Source organism: Phasianus colchicus, chromosome 17 (assembly GCF_987193195.1).
Source record: "Phasianus colchicus chromosome 17, bPhaCol1.hap1.1, whole genome shotgun sequence".
Lineage (NCBI taxonomy): Eukaryota > Metazoa > Chordata > Aves > Galliformes > Phasianidae > Phasianus > Phasianus colchicus.
This window is the reverse complement of record NC_143452.1, coordinates 8628257-8648195: the sequence shown is the minus strand read 5'-3', so window position 1 is coordinate 8648195 and position 19939 is coordinate 8628257. Positions and strand designations below refer to the sequence as shown.

The following is a 19939-nucleotide window of genomic DNA, read 5'->3' as shown; positions in this document are numbered from 1 at the left end:
TAAGAAAAATCAAAGGAAGGTTTTCTAATAGCATTAGAGCTTTCTTTTTGTTCAGCTGTGCTTCTTAAATTCTAGTTCAGCCCTACAGAAAGGTAGATTGCTTGTCCAATATATCTGTGTATACTACATTATTACAAACTATTTTACAGGAACTGTTTGAGGAGGGAGTGGGAGCGGACAAGAATAAAAGTAGTAATACAAAAATGAGAACTTCAGTAGTTGAACAGTAGCAACATTAGCAAAGTCTCCTGTTACTACAATATTAAAGGAATATGAAGGAAGGGATTAAAATGTTTCTTCTCACATATAAGCAGATACATAAATAGTAAATAAATGTAGATACATATGTTTGTGGACTGATGGAATCGCCGATCAGTCATCGCATGAAATTCAGAAGAACTTACTGTTACGACATTTGTAGCTACCACTGTATAATGTAATGAGTTTCTATTGAAAGCACTGATAAAAACAGTTTTTACATATACAATCTTTCTGTTCTCTTTCAGGTCTTGAATCATCACGTCCAAATTTAATTCTTGGATTGGTTATCTGCCAGAAAGGGAAACGTCTCGCTACTGGCATGGAAACAGACAAAATAGAGGAAAAGCGAAGTCGGATTCAGTTGCAAGAGGAAGCAGAACCATCGCAGTTCTTGAAGGGGCCAGTAGCTTCTTTTCAAGAAAAGAAAACTCCAAAATACACACTTTATTCTGGAGACTCAGCTGTAAGTACAACACCACCTGGGTCTCCTCCGCCGCCTCCACCCCCGCTTCCCGTTCCAGAAAGCTCAGCAGTTACTCCTTCAGTATTAAAAATACTGTCCTCGATTAAAAGTGGAACCACAACTACTGCACCACCTCCGATTTCAACCACTGCTTCTCCAAGTGTTACTGCTACGCATTCTTCATCCTCAAAAACTGCCACACCTCTCGAACACATCCTGCAGACACTTTTTGGAAAAAAGAAATCTTTTGAACCTGTTGCTAAGGATTCTGAAACTGCCCAGTCTTCAAATCAGAAAGCTCAGGCAGCTGCTGAAGGAGGTATGGCAGCTGTTCCTTTGTTAGATCCCATTGTACAGCAGTTTGGACAGATGTCGAAAGACAAAGCTATAGAAGAGGAGGAAGATGACAGACCGTATGATCCCGAGGAAGAATATGATCCAGAGAAAGCTTTTGAAATGCAGACAGGTGAAAGTGAAAAACTTTATAATGTGGAAAAGCCGAGTAATACAGCAGTACTAGAGGATGAGGCCTATGATCCAGAAGATGAAACTATCTTGGAAGAAGCAAAAGTTACTGTTGATGATTTGCCTAACAAAATGTATACGGATGCTAAAAGCAGTGCTACAGAAACATCTGCTCCATACGTACCTGACTTATCTGCGTCCTCATCCTTAGTGGAACAGCAAAAAATGTTGGAAGAATTAAATAAGCAAATAGAAGAACAGAAAAGGCAGCTAGAGGAGCAAGAAGAAGCCCTCAGACAACAAAGAGCAGCTGTTGGTGTTTCAATGGCTCATTTTTCAGTGTCTGATGCTTTAATGTCACCACCACCAAAATCTTCCTTAATAAAGACTGAATTATTCCAACAGGGCCAGCAAGCTGTACAAAAAGTAGATTTACCTTCATCTGCAAATCAACAAGCACAAGTTTTAAACCAGGCCTCTGACCCACGGCAGACTAGAGATCCTCGACAAGCCAGAAGAATGGCAACAGAAATAAATGACAGTACTGATGCTCGAATAAAGCCGCAGGCAGTACAGAATGAAACACCCGCAAGAGAAATTCTTCCAGCAAGTTTTCCAAGTGCTTTGTCAGCTTCACTTGGTAAGGAAGATAATACATTAATGTCTGCTCCTCAGCTTAGTTATACTGGTGATAACTGGGTTTCAAGTGAACAGGGTTGTACAGTGTCACAGAAAGAGGCATCTAGTAGCAAATTTGAAAACACTGCTCCAGTTAATGTGGAGAATGTAAGTCAAACAGTTCCTGGCGAGCCCTCTACATCCAAACCCTTACGCAAAGTGCTGCTTCCAACGCCTCCAACTACGTGTTTTCAGCCTAATTTCTCCGCATCAAATGACGGCCAGTCTTTGCAAGATATGCATCAAGTATCATGGTCAAATGAGCCAAAGGAAGCAATAGGAAGAGATTCTTTTTCAAATGCAATGTTTACTTCTCAGGAAAATGCAGGTGGTCACTATGAACCAGAGAGAGGTCTGTCTTCACTGCAGTATGAAGAACAAAGAAACCCTCAGCCTCATCAATTTGTAGAACAAACTGAGTCTACATCAATTCAGGGTGAGGGTGGGCCTCTCCCACAGCACTTTGAAGAAAACAGACTTCCATTTTCTTTGTCTGGGCAGAAAGGAGGACCTCCACAATCGTCAATACACAATGCACCTGGAGGACCTCATGGACCTAACTTTAGAGGGCCGGCACCACAGTTCTCAGAAGAGCACGGTTCTCCAAATAGTGATGGGCAAAGAGGACCTGCCCCTGGGAGATATGGAGGTCAGAAGGGTCCCATCCCTTCCTTATTTTCTTCACAGCACGGATCTCCACTTTTTGGTGATAATAGGGGCCCTGCCCCATCTTATGGTGTTTCAAGAGGAATGTCACCATCTCAGTTTGAAGATCACATGGAACCTCACATGGAACAAAGGGAATTCTCAGATTCCCAATACAATGAGATGATCAGGCCTCCAGGACCATTTGAAGGATCTGATCAACCTCAGTTTATGGGAAACAGAGGACCTTTTCCTTTTGGAGGTCAAAGACGACCTCCACCAGCTCAGTTTAAGGGACAGAGAGGAGGCCCTCAGTTTGGAGGGCCAAGAGGTCCATCCCCTAGCCATTTTGGGGGACCAAGAGGGCCTCACACAAATCAATTTGAAGGGCAAAGAGGTCCAGCTCCAAATCATGGACCTGGCCCAAGAGGACTTTTGCCACAGCCATTTGAAGAACGGAGAGGGAGTCCCCCTCCCAGATTTGCCAACCAGAGAGGTCCACCACCACCTCAGTATGGAGGACCAAGAGGACCCTCACCTGCACTGTTTCCAGAGCAAAATGAACCTCCTTCTAGATTTCATTTCCAAGGTCAGTCACAACAAAGCATGAAGTCAACCCCAAGACCACTCCTAGACCTTCCAGGCCATCTATCAGCCCACAGAAAAGACATGTGGGAGGAGGCTGGACCATCTGCATCTCTTTCCAATGTTTCTGGACAAGGGCATGAGTCAGAAGGACAGTGGTCAGCACCTGACTTCCGAGAAGGCAAAAATATTGAATATAGAGGCCAGACATTTGAAGGGAGACAGAGAGAGAGATATGAGGGAGGAAATAAAGACAAGGGTTTAGATCAGCCAGAGCCTCAGCAAGCTGATAATCGACAAGGTAGACCCTTTGAGGAAAGACGACGGGATCGTGAACATGGCAGACCTTGGGAAAGAGACCGTGGCAGAAACTGGAACAGAGACAGGGACTGGGAGAGACACAGGGACAAGGAATGGGATAAAAACAGAGACAGAAACCAAAACAAAGATAGAGAGAAAGATTCCGAGCATGCTAAAGACTGGGAAAGAAGCAGAGACCGAGACAGAGCCAGAACCAGAGACAGAGAATCCTACAGAAGACGTGACAGGGAGAGATCAAGAAGCAGAGACAGAGATCGGGACAGAGATAAAGACAGGGACCGGGATCGAAGCAGGGAAAAAGAAAGGGATCGAGAGAGAGATCGGGATCGTGAAAGAGGGAAAGATCGGAAAGATCGGAGCAAAACCAGGGAAACTAGTAAAGAGGTGAAGCCAGAAACACCTAAGGAAAGCCAGAAACCATCAGAGGCAGAAGCTTCATCTTCCACTACTCAGTCATAGAAATGTGACTGCAATTGTATTTTCTATAAATAAGAAGATACTTTTACAACATAGCAAGGACCGAGTCAGTGTCTTCTGTATATACTGTATATTCTCACCTTTACAAAAGTGCTGTTGTAAATCTAGCCTTATAAAACGTACTGACAAATTAGTAATTTTTGAAGAACTGTGAATGAAAATACTCAAATATGTAAACAGCAAGAACATACTGGACTTTCACTTGCTGCATTTTGTGCATAACGTTTTTATTACAAAAATTCACAGCGTTACCTGTTCTGAAATTTTGTTTTTTTCTACTTGCATCTTTATCTTAAAATTTCCATTTACGGTACAGAAATGGGAAAAGTCTAAGAAGAGCATATTGCTTTTTAAAATTATAAAGTTATGTTTTCCAGTAACTTGAATTGTAATTTTATAAGAGAATTTAATCAAAATCCTAGGAGCCATACCTTTACATCTCATTTATGTGATACTTTGATGTCCAAGTTGTTCCTACAGCACACGCTTTAAAAAAGGAGTCCAATATTGCTGTCTTTCTTTACAATGCAAAGATTATGTGTTTAGGAAAAGGCTGCAGAAGAACAGTGTTATTATTTGACAGAGGATTTGGAAAAGGAATGTTAAAAGCTTAAAGTGCACTATTTTCCTTTCTCTATACAGTTATTTTGTGTTTTAAAATCCATCTGTTAAGTGTACAAGTGAGGAGTTTTAAATCCCACATATTTACAAACCCGTAATTAAAGAGCATATATGAGTAGCACCTTTATAACCAGCAAAACTTTTAAAAACATCAGAGATTTATTGGCAAAGAATCAAGACTACAAAAGAATGGGGATACCAAAGGAACGAAAAAGAATTTTATTGAACAGACCATTCTGTCTGTTCCTTTGAGCTGATTCATGTGGGGCATTTTGTGGGTTTTGTTTTCTTTTTGCAGAAAGCTGCCAGAGATTTAAGAAGTGTCACCATTTTCCTGTACTTTCCAGTCTAAAAGTGTTCTGCTTCTGAAAAAAAAAAAAAAAAGACAACACAAAAATGTCACTGTTTTTGTCAGCCCCTGCTAATACTGGCACTGTATATAAGACTGTCCATTGAAAATGGTCTAAATGCATTAAGCTTGGAAAGAAGATTGGTAACACCTGATGTCATGATTCAAAGGGAAAGTTCTTACTGTGAAATACATTACACAGCTACTTTTCATGTATTCTTCAAGTACATAATTCTGAAGTATGAAATAAGAAAACCCTGCTAGTTTACAATTTGACTACATAAATTAATAGTTGCTTAAGTATTTTCATATTTTTATAAAATAGTTTTGAAAAAGGTAAAATTAGATTCCTACAAACATTTGCACCTTGAATTCTACATTACAAGTAGCGTCCATGTCATGTATCTCACCATAGGTTATACAGTTCATATTGGTGTGTCTTACAAGTCCTCACACGTCACGGGTTTGCTGGTTGGAATGATTGCAATATGAACCTGTAAAGAACACGTTAACATGCAGAGAGGTGTTATTAAATACAAACATCTACTATGGTGTAAGATTTTTTCTTAATGAGATGTTTCTAATTTAAAGACATACATAAAAGTATGCAAAAAGCAAGTGTGTTTGTTTAGGTTTACTTGATAGAAATTTCTGTAAATTGTATTTTATATGGCAAAATATAGCACTGTACATTAAGATATGGGAGTTCACAGGTTTTTGTTACTGTAAGTAGAATAAACATCTACAGTTAAATTTTGTCTGTTTCTGAAGTGTGTCTGTGTCCATCATTTCCTGGTACCTGATCTCTGGTACCTCTCAGCAAGCCCAGGGGAATCACCACAAGAGGCTGATGGGCCACAGGTTTCATTTCCACCCCAAAAGATGACATTTTGCAGGATGTCACCATTATTAATGGATATTTATGCGTAGCTGTTCCAAAAGGCGCACGAAAGTTTGTTCTTAGGATTTTTCTCTCACTGAGAGAATTTTTCTCGTGCCCTGATTTATTCCGAAGGTTTTGTTATCTGAATTAGGACAAAAGGCCCTCAATTGAAGGTCCTCTGAGCAGGGACCTCAAGGATCACGAATCCCCAACCCCCTGCCACACGCAGGGCCACCAACCTCCACATTTCATAGCAGCCCAGGCTGCCCAGGGCCCCATCCAACCCGGCCTTGAACACCTCCAGGCACGGGGCAGCCACAGCCTCTGTGGGCAGCTGTTCCAGCACCTCACCGCCCTCATAGTAAACTTTATGAACCTCCTGAAGGGAGACCGTATGAAGGATTTCGTACAGCACGGATCTATATGTTCTAGAATAGCACTTCTGCGCCTGTGATCAGGCTTGTTTCTGGAGCCTGTCACAACAGGTGTGTGTTCTCAGTACCGCAGCACACGGCCACGAGCGGAGCCGTGTCAGAAACCACCGCACAAACCGCCCCAAGCGTGAGGCGCTGCCGTGGAGCGAACGCTTCCGTTCGGGCGGGCGACGCCCGCATCTCGGGCAGCGCGCAGCCGCCAGCACGGCGGGGCGGTTGGCGGGGCGCAGCGCGCATGCGCGAGGCGGGCGGTTGCGCGCGGCGGTTGGCGGCGCCGCGTGCCGCGCGTGCGGGTTTGGCCGCTGCCGTCCGACCTGTGAGCGATAGGGCGGGGCGGGGGGCGGCGGGCGGCGCTCCGCTTCCCTTCAGAGCGCGGGGGGTGAGGGACCGCCGCCCTCCGGCTGTGGGCAGCTCCGCGCTTCCCCGGGCTGCTGGCGCGGGGGCTCGGCTGAGGGAGCCGAGCGGAGCAGAGCAGGTGAAGGCCGTTTCGGCGGTGCGCGGGCGGGGAGGGCCGAGCCGTGTGCCGGGCGCTGCCCTGCGGCCGTCGGCCGTGACGGCGGCGGGTTCGGTGGTTGAGCGCGTGGGACGGACGCGGCTCCGTCAGGTAGGCGCGCCATGGCGGGGCCCGCCCCGCAGCACGGAGCGGACGCGTCCTTCGGCGAGCAGAGCTTCGGCTTCAGCGCCGCGGAGCTCAGCCTGGTGGAGATGACGGACATGGAGTACGGCCAGCTGCAGCACGCGCTGTACGCGCACGTGGAGCCGCGGGCCGCCGAAGGCGAGGCCGAAGCCGGGCCCGGCGCTGCCGTTCCCCCCGACGAGGGCTGCGCCTCCTGCGGCCCCGCCGGCCCGCCCGCCTTCCCCGGCCTCGGCCAGGCGGGAGCGACCGCCGACGGCGGCGGGCCCGGTTCGAACCCCTGCCTGGGCCGCGCGGACTTCCAGGAGCTCAGGATGATGTTGCTCGGTGAGGTGAACCCCCCCGCCGGCCAAGCAGACAAAACGCCCAAGGGCGGCTCTGAGGAAGGCTCGGGGCGCGGCTCGTTGAGGGCGAAACACGGTGAGAGCTTTGCTGGGGTGAGCAAAGGGAGCGTAGTGGTTGAGCACGTGGCGATGGCAGCCGAGCCCAGATCGAAATCTGCAGTCAGAGTTCGATTGGAGGACAGATTCAACAGCATCCAGACAGAAAACCCCAGATGCCAAGAACCCCAAGAATCTGGAGTGACTCTTAACAAGTGTGTTGTGCTTAATTTCAGTTTCTGTCGTTAAGCTATGTATTTTCGTAGAGTTCGAACTGCTTTTCTGACGTAAGCCTACGATGGGTACTTTAATGCACACGATGTCATTGTAAGTTGCACTTTTCTAATCTGTAGCGCTCACACGTGGCTGCAGCTGCGCTCTGCCCTCCCGCAAATCGCATCAGTGGCACTGAATGTCATCACAAAATTAATTACCTTACAACTTTATTATTGATAACAAGCTGTGATTTAAGTAAAGGTGAGAGAAGAACGTTGCCTGGTTTTGCAAGTTAAAGCAAGGCAGCTTCTTGATCCTACCAAAATGATGTGGGGCAGTTGATTGTTGTAATGAACGATACAACTTAGAGGCTTGGCTCTGATAAACACTTTGAGTGGAAGTCTTCTTATACACTGTAAACAGTTTGGCCCTGTAACTGTATCAGCGTTCTGCTAAGCATTTCCTTGAGGCTGTTACTGCACTGAATAAAACACCTTCTCAACTGATAGATTATTATTATTTTGCAACAAATGAAAGCGGTTCCTTGATGTTAACTACCGAAGAATATGTAGCTGTGATTGTTTTTCTGTGCACCTCATTTTCAACTACTCACCTCAGTGTGTTTTTGTGTAGCTTGGTAACGTTGATTCGGCAGCCGTCAGAGCTGGTCGGCGTCCCCCTTCATCAACATCAGAACAAGTGTGCAGCAGTGGTGAAAAACAAGAGCACACCCACCACGCCTTCTCCACAGTTCACACATCCACTGTTTGCCATGAATGCGTGTTCTGCTGCTGGAACTGCTAATTCCTCACAGGCTCAGGTAGGTCGTATGTTCTCCATTAACTGTACTCTGCAAATGTCAAATGCTAATGATGTTAATCTTCCAGATGTAGTAGAATTGCGAAGCTTTATGTTAAAGTGTGACTCGGTTTGGATAGACATGAGCAGTACAATTTATAGTTTGTGCATCTGTTAATCTTAAAGTTATCAAAATTATTCAAACTGACTGTTAGTGGTTCAGTCATGCAGTAATGTGCATGAGGTAATGAGCAGTAGCCATTAGATGTAGCAGAAATGCTGAGTCACATCTGGGAGCAGTGATGGAGCACCTGGTGGGAAGGCAGAGCTCAGGTGCATGCGGTGTACCTGAGTGGCTGGAAGGGGTGGAGCCAGGATCCACTCCTTCTCAGACCTCATTTAAGGGCTGGCAGTGGAGGTTGTGTGTATCTTGCTGGAGATCCCTGCATACCTGAGGCCTTCCAAAGGTAAGCAGCTTTATTCCTTTGTTTCTGCATCCATTGATGCTGCACTTCAGCTTATCCTCACTTGCTGCAGCCTGGGACTCTGCCACTCCACTGTCATTGCTGTGTTTTCCATCACATTATAGTGTTATGAGTATCTTGGAGAAAGATATCTATATGTATGTTCTTTTATTGTATCGCTTATTCTGTACAAGAGCAGGAGGAGATGTTTAACAAATAAGATTTTCTATTGTTTGTTTATTTTCTAATTTGTTTTGATGGGAAAAGTGGTGTTTTGTTTTTCTTTTTCCCTGTAACCTCTGAAGCAAAAGAGGTGGTGTGGCACTCAGGAAATGCCAGAAGTGTGTTAAAGTAGAACTAAAATTCAGCAGACTGATAAAATGCCATGGTTGCAGTGTGCAGAAGTAATTGAGATTTATTTTCATACAACGCATTGACTAATGAAGCTGAAATTTAAGATCTTCATACAAAGATAATTAAAATTGTCTTTTTATGTATGTAGTCCTCCTAAATGTTCCGTTTCTGATTTTCACAGGCCTCTGGAACATCTTGTGCTATCTTGGAATCTGCCAAACATCAAGAGATTGGGATTCCCAGAACATTCTCTTTCTGTTACCATCAGGAAATGGAATCCACAAAACAGACAGTAGGTGCTATGAATAAAGCTTTGCCCGAGGAAGTTTGGATTAAAGTTGGAGGTAAACCATCTATCTTTGTTTAGCTTTCTCTGTCCTTCAAATCCTTTGTAATGTGCATATGTTCTACAATGAATATGAGTGCAATGAATCATACTAGGTGTGGTCTTTGAGATACACAGTGGGCAATATGGAAATAGATTAAAGAAAAAAGTTGCCTGTAATTTTAGCTATATTTACAAAGGTGTTTAGCTCTTCTGGCTTGAAGTGAGAAAACCTGAGGCTGTAAAATATCTTTGAAATTCTGGGTCTAGAGTAAGTAACTGGTTTCTTTCTACATTTTTTGACCCGAAAGTTGATATAGCAGATCCAGTTATCAAATTGAAGAACATTTGAAGGACTTCTTCAAATGCTAATTAAAGGTAGGCATGATCTCTGTATGTTCTCTGAGCAAATGGAAGTTAGGTGGATTATGAATCAGCAAGTGGTGCCTTTGGGTTTAGGACACGTAAGAGTCAATCTAGATTGGCCATAAAGCTTCCAGGATTGTTCCACATAAAACAACAACAAATAAATTTTCTCTGCTCAGTATTTTCCATGACCAGTAGGAGGATTATCAATAGGTTCTTTTCCTCTTTGTTTTGCAAAGAAGACAGCTTATGCAAGCAAGCGATAAACAAAAGAAGTTGCAGCCGAATAAGCCCAATGGATGCAAACATAGATCGCAAACCTCTTAGTGAGATACAAAATATGCGAGATAGCCAGAGTACTGCAGCTGCCCAGGGCCCCTGGCAGTCAGCACAGTCACATTCCAGTGTGCAGGTACAGAGTGGTACGCAGGAAGGAGTTACTCAGCGAAGAGAAAGACATAACCGCATGGAGAGAGACAGAAGGTAATTTTTCTATGAGGAGCTGCAATGCAAAGTTTTTTTGAAGCCTAAGATACTGATACTCTAACAGTCCCGTCGTTTTCCAGAGTAGAAGGTAAATTTGATGTATTCTGTTTTACTTGCAAGAAAAAGCAGTGCAGGTGGTGAGGGTGTGGTGTTTATTAGAAGAAAGTGTATGTGCCTCATTGCAGGCTGCTCTAGAAAGATGAGGTGACTAACTCGTATATAACACCACTAATATGCAAACTTATAAGTTTAGACTGTAGGAAATTAAAGACAGTTAGCTTAAAATAAAACAAAAAGCAGTTCCCAGAGGTCATGGCTTGTGTCAGATAAGACCAATTGTCCTTTAAATGTTATTATTATTACTTTTTTCCCTTCTCTTTCATCTTGCTGATCTGTTGAATTTGTTTGTAGGCGCAGAATCCGGATTTGTTGTGATGAACTGAATCTTCTGGTTCCGTTCTGCACTGCTGATACTGATAAAGCAACAACCTTACAGTGGACAACTGCATTTCTGAAGTACATTCAGGAAAAGCACGGTGATTCTCTGAAACAGGTTCAAATCTAATTTCATTTTTGTTCTTGATCAAATAGTGAAACACCTCTAAAGCTGTCATAACATAGCTGAAGTGTATGGAATGTTTCTTCTGGGTGTTGTTAGTAAAAGACCACTGTGTCACTGAACTATCCTTTATAAAGCTGTTTTATTTGACCAGCTCTCCTTGCAAAATTTCAGTTCAGTAGTATGGTATCGTAGGCTGCCTTCAGTTAGAATTTTCAGATTGGGTTTACTTTTTTTTTAGTTAGTATCATACTCAGGAATGGGGCTGTCTGTAGAATTAGGGCCTTCTTCGGTCATTCCTATTCTTCTCCTTTCTTTTTTCTCTCTTCCCCACTTATTCACAGTGGTGTTTCTAGCTGGCTGCTGTGAGCCAGTGGTCACATGATGGGATTCTGAGCTACATATGTGCCCATGCTCACTTAAAATGATTGAGTAGTAAAGGGTTGTATGTCCCATAAGCTCCTGCACTACCACAGCCCTACTTGCAGCCCAAGAGCAATTCTGTCTCTTCTAAAAGTATCATAGGAGAACAGATGGAACACGGTCCCTCGGTGCTTATTGTTAAAGGTACATTAATTTTCTTCAAGACATCAGTGAAACAAAAACAGATGTCTCAAGTAAATACCTCCATCAAACTTCGTTTCTTTTTGTATTTTGATTTTTAGGAATTTGAGACTGTGTTCTGTGGCAAAACAGGCAGGAGACTGAAAGTGCCCAGATCGGATTCGTTTGTAACATGTCCAGTTCAGGAGAATGTGCAGCATGGCTATGGAGACCAAGTAGCCTTGAATTGTCTAAGTGTGGATAAATAAGGAATGACCCAAACTGTATTTATCTCTGTTTACGTGCGGGGCTTTGGTTTATTGTGATTAATTTATGTGAGAAGCTCTGGAAGTGACTTGCTAAACTATAACTTGTAAAAACACATAAATAGAGCTTTAAAGAAAACATTCATCATTCAAAATGAAAATGGAAATTGACTGCCAGCAGTATAAATCAGTGTTCTGTTAAAGGGGCTTTGGGACTAGAGAAAACAAGAAAATGCCATGGCAGCTATTAATTATTTTTCTCCTTTTGCTCCTTTTCTGTTTGTGGTTCTGCTTTGGATTTTTTTCCCTCTTTTCTTTAAGGTGATACAGTACAGTTAAGAATTGTTGTAGAAGATCACCCTATCCTGTTACTTTAAGAACTATGTGCAAATATATCCTTTAAGTGTAAAAAAGAAATATAAGGTACTGTATTAAAATGCCCATTTTTCTCATTAAAAGTTTGAAAGTTACATAGGTTAATTGAATAAGTGCATAGTTCCTAAACTGCGCTGCTATGATGGAGTTCGTTTGCTGTACTTTAACATTTTTGACCCCAAAGATTAATACAAAGCTATTAGCATTGTTTTTAGAGTGGTGCATTACTTTAATGCATTTCACACGACTGTCCAACAGTTTCTTGTATTGTTTAGTCCAAAAATGGCATACTGTAAACAGCGGATTATTTAAATGTACAAACTATCTTAATATTTAAAGACTAATAGGGCTCTATTGTTGATAAGCTTCAGCACTTAGAGCAGAAATAGAATAGGGTCTGAGCTTTATTAATTTCAGTGATAATAGATGATGCCAGCAGGTTTTGAAGTACAGAAAGGTCTCCCAAAGTAAATACTGTTTGAAATCACGGATATTGACAATTTTGCAGCAATTTATTTCCAAACAATCCTAGGAAAAACAGTTTTGGAATATAGAGTTCATTTTCATGTGTATAGTGACATTTATAACATCACAAAGAAAGGTTTAAAAAAAAAATCTCCTTTTATTTTTACAACACTTCATACAAGTCTTTTTTGGCTGAACTTTAGAAGAGCATCCTTTCTTACTTGGGGTTTCTTTCATGATTACTGTGCAAATAGCTTAAGTTGAGGACATGAAAATGCTGTTACTTAACTTCCTTTGTTATCATATGGAAATACAAAAACTCTCCCCTGTAAATTAAAATACATACATCACACCTTTTGCAGAATTTGATTGCAGGAGGCTTAGTAATTACTAGGCTGGGCAAATATTTGAGGTGCAGTCTGAATACTGATAATAGGCAGCATATACCTAAGCTATGGTCTTAGCCCAGAGTGTAAAGGTGTTAAAATACTGGATGCTTAAATGCCTCCTTTCCACTGCTGTAAGCAGCAGTTAGGTGCCTGAAACCTGAACAATGTGGATGTTAGTGCACAAACCTGCATGGCTGAAGTCAGTGGGAGCAGCACCGAGGAATTCAACTGACAAAGGCTCAAACATTTATATGGAAAAGCTGCACTAGTACAGCTTGGAGATGATGGTAAAAAGGAACACTTCCTCTTGCAGGTCTCTTCAACATAGGGAGGCAGGGAAGAAGGTGAGGTGATTTAGAAGTAAAAATTCTGGAAAAGTGTTGGGGAAGGAGGAAAAAAATGCTCATAAAGCATCTTTAGTTACAGTTTTCATCTGATGCTTTCTTTTTCATAGAACTGAATTATTGTGTCAAAGTCTCCACTTAAAATAACAGAAGGAACATCTGTCCATTTATCACTAGGAAGATTGTCTGTTTTCTTACAATGCACTGTTTATTTAAATATTCAGTCACTTCTCCACTTCTTGTACTGTTTTATGACTTTTTGGAAGTCGATGCTCCGACAGCTCCCATGCAAGCTGATGTGTCACATATGCCTGGAGTTCCCTGAGCCCCAACAGCTCCAGGAGTACCAGGATCCCCTGGAAGACCGGGTTCACCCTGAGCACCATCCCGACCATTTTTACTAATTCCAGGTACACCAGGAAGTCCTAAACAAGAAGGGGGAAAAACATTACATGTAATATTTCCTGACTTTCATTGAAAAAAAATTATAACTCTCTTAAAGTTCTTAAATACTTTGAGTATCTGTATATCAGACTTGTTACGACTTGTTGAATACAAGATGTTGAATAAATTTACCCTGAGTCTGCAGTATCTGTGTTGGATTTTTTTAGAGTACCTTTGGTTTACTGGAATTACCTGAGTGTAGTTAAAGGTGGGTGTTTAATATTACACTGCATGTTTAATATTGTTACCACATGTGTCTCTTTTAACATTTGCTGCCCACAGCAGAACTGGATTCCACTTTGCTACTATCTTAGTCCATGAGGGACAACTGTTAATTTGTAACCAGATTTATTTTGTAGGGTCCCTGAATAGTTTGCTGAAGGGATTCTGTGTGAGCCCCTGCCCACCCCTACCTCCTGTTCTCCAGGGCCCTCCTTAGTGGGAGGCAGTGGCATTCAGCTGCTTCAACTCACTGCTCATCCCAAAGTCTGATCATCATTAAGACTCTGAACAGGGGAAGGAAAGTGACAATACAGAACACCTTGTTGACATTAAAGATAAGGAGTTTCCTTCATAATGTGTCTAATTTCACAAGTTTTCTCATGGTGAAATACACGTTTTGTTTATTGGCAGAAACAATTTCGGTTTTCGGCAGGCTTGAGCTGTTCTTTCTTTTATTCTTTTTCTTTCTCATGCCAAAGATAATTCACAAAACTCTAATTCCCATAGAATCATAATAACAAGCTTTTAGAAATATTGTAAAATGAGCTTCTGTCTCCCTGAGGGACAACTGTATCTCTAAACCTGCATTCCTGACTGAGTTATGATACAGAAATGAATGCCTGATCCTTTTTATTTTAGTTAAAATTTGCCTACTGTTGATATCACTCAACCTCATAAATAGAGAAATGCCCTCAATACTTAATATATGAAAAATATTTTCTAAAGCATGTAAAAAGATGCTATTTATGTATTGATGGAATTATTTTACAGAAGAATGTGAGAGACAATGGCATATAAATATTCTGTTTTTATGAAAGCATGTGAATGCAGAGCCTGGTTTTAGTGCCTGTAACTTATTCAATGTGAAGATGTAATCACAACTAGAAAAGCTGCTTTAATAGGTAAGCAAAATATTCTTTCAGACTTTCTAACAGTGCTTATTAATCTGCAGAAAAGAAATTTTGAATCCTCTGATAAAATAGGCAGAGCTGTCCTTCTTAGCTTTTACTTTAGTTATGACTCTACATTATTTGCACAGGCTTTACCTTGAGGTCCTTGATCACCATCAGGCCCATCAATTCCTTGTCCAGCCGGTCCTTTATCTCCCTTTTCACCAGTGTCACCTTGAATCATAAATAAACAATTTCAGCAATGAGTTGTAAAATCAAAAAGCCTCAGGTCAGTGCTAAGATCTTTGCTTGCACAGCATCCTAAAAGATGCAAGCAAAACCATCCTCCAGAATTCTGTCTGTCCACTGACTGATCTATTCTCTACTGCTGAAATCAGTGCAAGCTGGTCATTTAATTCAATAGGCATAAGATAGGAAGTGCTTGGCTCAGTCTCACCTCTGGGACCAGGATCACCAAGCTCTCCTGTTGGCCCTCTGTACCCAGGGGGACCACGAGCACCAGGATGGCCAACGCTCCCAGTGGCTCCTGGAGGACCTGGTGGACCAGCAGGGCCAGGGCGCCCCGTCATCCCAGGAGATAAAGGCTTTCTCAGATTAGCAGCTAACTGTGCAATTTGATCTGAAAAACAAAAACAGAATAACAGCACCTACATTAAAAACTGCACATCTAACATTTTCACTCTTTGCCATCTGGTCAGAAACCTGCTGGCACCTTATGCCATTTTCTGTTTCCTAAACCATTTTGAAACATGGCAAGGATTCTGGAAAATGATAATTAAAAACCAGCAATGCTGCACATAATGTCTCTAGAGGCAAAGCAGTGACATCAAGGAAAGAAAGACACTTGCTGGGAGGTGGCACCTGTTTGGAGTCCTGCTTTGAGGACTGGGATGTGCCACGATGGGGAAAGGAGAGCGAGGAGCTGAGGTTCTGAATGACACAGGTAAGGGGATATCAGAGCTTCTGCCAGCATGTTTTGTGTGTTGCTCCAGTGAATCATTTAAAAATACTAAACTCAAGAAAATGAAAGATATCCCAAACAAGTATTTCCTGAAGAGTTCCATTAACAGCCAATGTATTTTTCCTACTTAAAATAAAAAAGAACAAATCTCAATAGACATCTCATGTTCAAGATCTCATCTTCAGCCAAATACAGTAACTGAAATTTGCTTTCTCCCAGCAAAACTCACCGTTTATCATTTCCCCACAGAGTTCTCTTATATGTTGTTCACTGGCCTCTTTGCCCTGCAATTAACAGAGAATTCCTGCTTTATACAAACCACATTATTGATAATAATCACTGACAGATACGTCATGACTTGAAACTCACTTCCAGCATGAAAATGAGATTTTTTCCCCCCTCTTCAGAAGATGACAGCTTCAATTTAGAAGCTGTCTCACAATATAAATGGCAGAGATTAACATTAGCATTTCAGAGCAGCTATTGAATCTGGGCCTTGCCAAAGTGCCAGAATGTGACCTGGACCAAGGTAGAGTTCTGACATCTGGAGCACTGAGTAGGGGCTGTATTTTTAAATGACAAGTTTCTAACTCACTTTTGTAATGACAACAGCATCTTACAGCCCATTCCAATGGACAAATAATCTGTATGTCAATGAGATTCATTCTCCAAGGTAAACATCTGGGGCGTTTGCAACTCTGAAGCCTGCAAACCTCTGATCTTTTTCCACTGCAAAACTCCTGATGCAAGACTGCTAGCTTGCCTGCACAGTTACTTTTGACTGCTCAAATGCAGGATGCCACCTTCTTTTCTGGACATGCATCCAAAACCTGCAATCCTTCCATACAGTGCAGTGAACAAATGCACCACAGAAGCAGACAATACTCACAGGAGGCCCCGGTTTGCCTGTGATGCCAGGAACGCCCTGCTCCCCCTGATGGCCCATGGGCCCTGGGTGTCCTGGGATCCCTGGAGCTCCAGCTGTCCCATTGGGTCCTTGAGCACCTTTTGGACCCAGTTCTCCTCTTTTTCCTGGCTATAATAAAGAAAAATAATGCAGCATTTGGAGTTTAAGGAGATGCATCACTGAAAGATACTGTAAACATATTTATAGCAAATGTTACAGGGCACGAGCCTGCAGTGCCTGACACGTACCTCTCCTTTTTGTCCAGGAGGACCAAAGGGACCCTGTTAGAAAGAAAATGAAAAAATGAAAGAAAGATCTTATGGAAAATGTCCATTGAAAGTCCTTTCTCCCGCTCTGCAATGTCTGGGAAGCAGTGTTGACATGCACATGGCATGCAATGGGCCACTCTAGTAAAGGGGCCAGGAACGATCTTGGGATGTTGCAGAGCAGATCCAGCCCTGGCTCCAATGGACTTGCCCCAGCACCAGTGCTGAATATAAGCCCAGGCAGCCTGGAGAGTTCTGGAAATTGACAGAAGGACAGAAAAATGTCCACCTGTCCCTCAAAGTAACAACGAGTGCTGATGTGCCACTGCTGCGTGAAGCCCACATCATCTACCCTGTGCCTCCTCCAGGGAGCAGCAGGGCCAGTGCACTCCCAGAGGGCTGTGGCTGGAAAGCTTGGCTTGCTGTCCCCTTTTTGCTGCCAGTGGTGCAGTGATGGCCGCTGGAGCACTTGCATGGTTAACACACACTGATTGCATTAGTTCTTCATTCATAGTTCTGTACATTGCTCTATTACTTAAAATCCAATTCAACTGAACTCGAGGACACTTACCAGTTCTCCTTTGTCACCTGGGAGACCATCTGCTCCAGCAATGCCCTGAAAGCAGATGACAGAATTAACACAGCACCTAACAATGCGCACAGGTCACTGGCCAGAAAACTCAGACACTTGAACAACCTCAGGGAGATGATCTCCTAAAGGAGATGGGGGCACTTAGCAGCTTATTATCCACAGTCCCCAAGTGGCAGCATCACCCAGGAGCTGCCCTGCTGAGGCAGCCTGCACAAGGACAAAGAGATGCCCCTTACCACGGGCTGTCACTTGGATGCCTGATGGAAGGCACTGGAAGCAACACAAACCATTGCACATTGCTGCTCTGGCACCACTCCACGTGCTGTGCAGCAAAGCTTGCTTATTGCACAGTAATTGGAGCAGATAATGAACAACGCTATGATGACTGTATGGCTGGAGAGAGAAAGTTAATTCAAGACAAACAGAGGACAGGTTGGCTTTTCACTTAGCAACAAAATGGAGACCACACAGACACTGAAACTGGGAAACAGAACAAGCAAAGCTTGTTGGAAAATCACTTATTTTCTGCAAGAACAAAGTCAAGCACCAACCTAATTTACATATTCAATGCAATTTATCCCCAAAAGCTCAGCACTGAGATAGGTCCAGCTATGAAAGTAAGCAGCAGGGAGTAAAAAATGAAATAAACGAGGCTACCAGGCTGCCAAACCCTGGGGCTACAATGAATCCTCTTCATTGGTCTCAGGGACCGCCCCAGTGAAATGCTGGTGTGCAAGGAGCTCACATGCAGCACGCCTCGTGGTTGCAAAATGAACAGCAAGAATCCAGCATTTCTAATCACAGCATTTTCATAAGTTTCCATCAGAACAGACTACATCTCTCTCACTATCACAGAAAAAAAAAGATCAAAAAGTCAGTGCCTGCTCCAGACTACTGACATCCCAGGGAAGGAAAAGCAGTCTGTGCACCTTTGGCACAGTTCAAATGCTTCTTGTCTGCAGGAAACTCATCACAGAAAGAAGAACAGTGTCACTTACCTGGTTACCTTTGGCACCAATAACACCAGTAGGACCCTGAGAATAAGTAAAAGAAGGCCATGAGCTCAAATTGTTCTTTCCTTGTGAATTCCTGGTGTGTCATACATGCACTCACACAGCAGTGAGTCAGCCTAACTGCCAGTAGGAGGGATCAATGCTCATTCACCTTTCTCAGACATAAGAAAAGAATTAAAGCATCCTACTACTCTTGCGGCACACTCTGCAGCCAGCAGCTCAGGCCTCAGCCCATGCATTTTATACCCTAAGAGCAACAGGAGGCATTTCAAGGCTTTAGAGCATCAGTTCTCTTGAAGATTTAGAGTCAGGTGCTCCTCCACATACAGGTTTACAGAATGACACGGCCACAGGAATAAAACACATCCTGATGATGAGCCATTTTGCCCTTCAGATGAGGTTTCTACAACACATTCATCAACCTGGCACCTTCAATCTGACCATTCTTTAATAACCAGACCCACAGAAGGCTCAGCAGGAGGAACCTGAGAGGCAGACAGACACAGAATAAGGGCATGTCATTCTGCTCAAGTCAAGCACTGAATACATTTAAAAAAGAAGGGGGAGGATTTCTACTAAGGAAGAAGTAATTCTTGGTGAAACAGACAATAGCACGTGGAAATGCAGAAATTGCTATAGCTGTAACTCCTGTTTCATGCTTGCCAGTGACAAAGGCCTTATATTCTTTTCTGAACATCACCACCTAGATCTATGCCTCCAACTTTCTGGAGTCCTGAGGCTCCACAGAAGTTCATGGCAATGTAACACATCTTAGCCCCCAAAGGGGGCCCTGAGAAGAACTTTCCCTTAGAAAAAAGCTTAAATTGAAAAGACTCTGAATCAAAACTGTGGAATTCCCTGCAGCCATAACTCCCAGCAGCAGGAAGAAGTGACCTTCGTGGCCCTGGGGACAGCCAGCTCCACACCCAGCACCGTCCTCACGTGGCTGTCTCTACCCATTGACCACAGCCAACATTTCTCAGCGAAGGACTGCTGCGAGATGCTGCATACAGGATCTCCAGGAATCTGATTTTGACCTAAATCCTGTGAAGGCACACCTGCCTATTGCTGCCTCAGACTGCAGGCACAGTTAAGGTAAGCTGCATAACCCCTGGTGTTCTCACACCCAGTGGGCAGCAGGGCTGTCACCAACAGCAGAGGCACGGTGGAAAGACACTGCATGTGCCAGCTGTGCACACGGAGGTGAGAAGCTCCTGGGTTACCCAGCACGTTCTCCTGGGGAAAACTGTTAATGAGCTGCGGGGGTTAAGAAATAATCAACAATTACATCTCAAAGCAACCACGCTTAACTTCAGAGCCAGAAATAAAACCTTTTTTTTTTTTTCCCTTAAGCAAATAACTTTTTTTTTCCCCCAGAGCAGCTCTCCAGATAACGCTGCTCCGTGCAGGGCCTCTGGAACATGCATTTCTCATGGCAGCAAAGCCCTGAACACGGGTAGGGTCACAATGCTGCTCC

The 19939-nt window shown here is 43.3% G+C and overlaps 3 protein-coding genes and 1 long non-coding RNA gene across 8 annotated transcripts in view; 2 read left to right on the top strand and 2 right to left on the bottom strand.

The window, feature by feature from the left end:
* DIDO1 (death inducer-obliterator 1) overlaps positions 1 to 4879 on the top strand; it is a 47326-nt gene extending 42447 nt beyond the window's left edge. For all 4 annotated transcript variants that reach the window (XM_031589914.2, XM_031589933.2, XM_031589924.2 and 1 more), the window contains one exon: positions 507 to 4879. In XM_031589914.2, coding sequence (XP_031445774.2) covers positions 507 to 3877 — 3371 coding nt within the window. In that variant the 3' untranslated portion in view covers positions 3878 to 4879. The remainder of the gene's footprint in view (positions 1 to 506) is intronic.
* On the bottom strand, positions 4707 to 6409 carry LOC116226939 (uncharacterized). Its single transcript, XR_004166435.2, has 3 exons — positions 6125 to 6409; positions 5276 to 5359; positions 4707 to 4881 (listed from the first exon to the last, which is right to left on the bottom strand). It is a non-coding gene; the product is annotated as an uncharacterized LOC116226939 (long non-coding RNA).
* A 254-nt stretch (positions 6410 to 6663) lies between these two features.
* Positions 6664 to 11594, top strand: TCFL5 (transcription factor like 5). Of its 2 annotated transcripts, none has more exons than XM_031589983.2 (6): positions 6664 to 7411; positions 8046 to 8232; positions 9210 to 9372; positions 9962 to 10202; positions 10617 to 10758; positions 11430 to 11594. In XM_031589983.2, exons 1-6 carry the CDS (start codon positions 6798 to 6800, stop codon positions 11574 to 11576), a joined length of 1494 nt encoding a protein of 497 aa, XP_031445843.2. In that variant the 5' UTR covers positions 6664 to 6797; the 3' UTR covers positions 11577 to 11594. The 2 variants fall into 2 exon arrangements, with proteins under 2 accessions (XP_031445843.2, XP_031445837.2); XM_031589977.2 differs by having other exon boundaries at positions 9959 to 10202.
* Positions 11595 to 11683: 89 nt separating this feature from the next.
* Positions 11684 to 19939, bottom strand: part of COL9A3 (collagen type IX alpha 3 chain) — a 34616-nt gene continuing 26360 nt past the window's right edge. The window contains exons 25-32 of the mRNA XM_031589966.2: positions 18448 to 18483; positions 17429 to 17473; positions 16840 to 16872; positions 16574 to 16720; positions 15914 to 15968; positions 15160 to 15342; positions 14859 to 14936; positions 11684 to 13571 (exon numbers count right to left, since the gene is read on the bottom strand). Of these exons, the coding sequence (XP_031445826.1) occupies positions 13396 to 13571; positions 14859 to 14936; positions 15160 to 15342; positions 15914 to 15968; positions 16574 to 16720; positions 16840 to 16872; positions 17429 to 17473; positions 18448 to 18483 (753 nt within the window). The 3' untranslated portion in view covers positions 11684 to 13395. The remainder of the gene's footprint in view (positions 13572 to 14858; positions 14937 to 15159; positions 15343 to 15913; positions 15969 to 16573; positions 16721 to 16839; positions 16873 to 17428; positions 17474 to 18447; positions 18484 to 19939) is intronic.

Bases quoted from the DNA above. Each gene is read 5' to 3' on its own strand.
- TCFL5 (XM_031589977.2), top strand. From the start codon at position 6,798: ATGGCGGGGCCCGCCCCGCAGCACGGAGCGGACGCGTCCTTCGGCGAG. The intron at 7,412-8,045 runs GTGTGTTGTGCT...GTTTTTGTGTAG, and splicing joins TCTGGAGTGACTCTTAACAA to CTTGGTAACGTTGATTCGGC. The intron at 8,233-9,209 runs GTAGGTCGTATG...TGATTTTCACAG, and splicing joins CTAATTCCTCACAGGCTCAG to GCCTCTGGAACATCTTGTGC.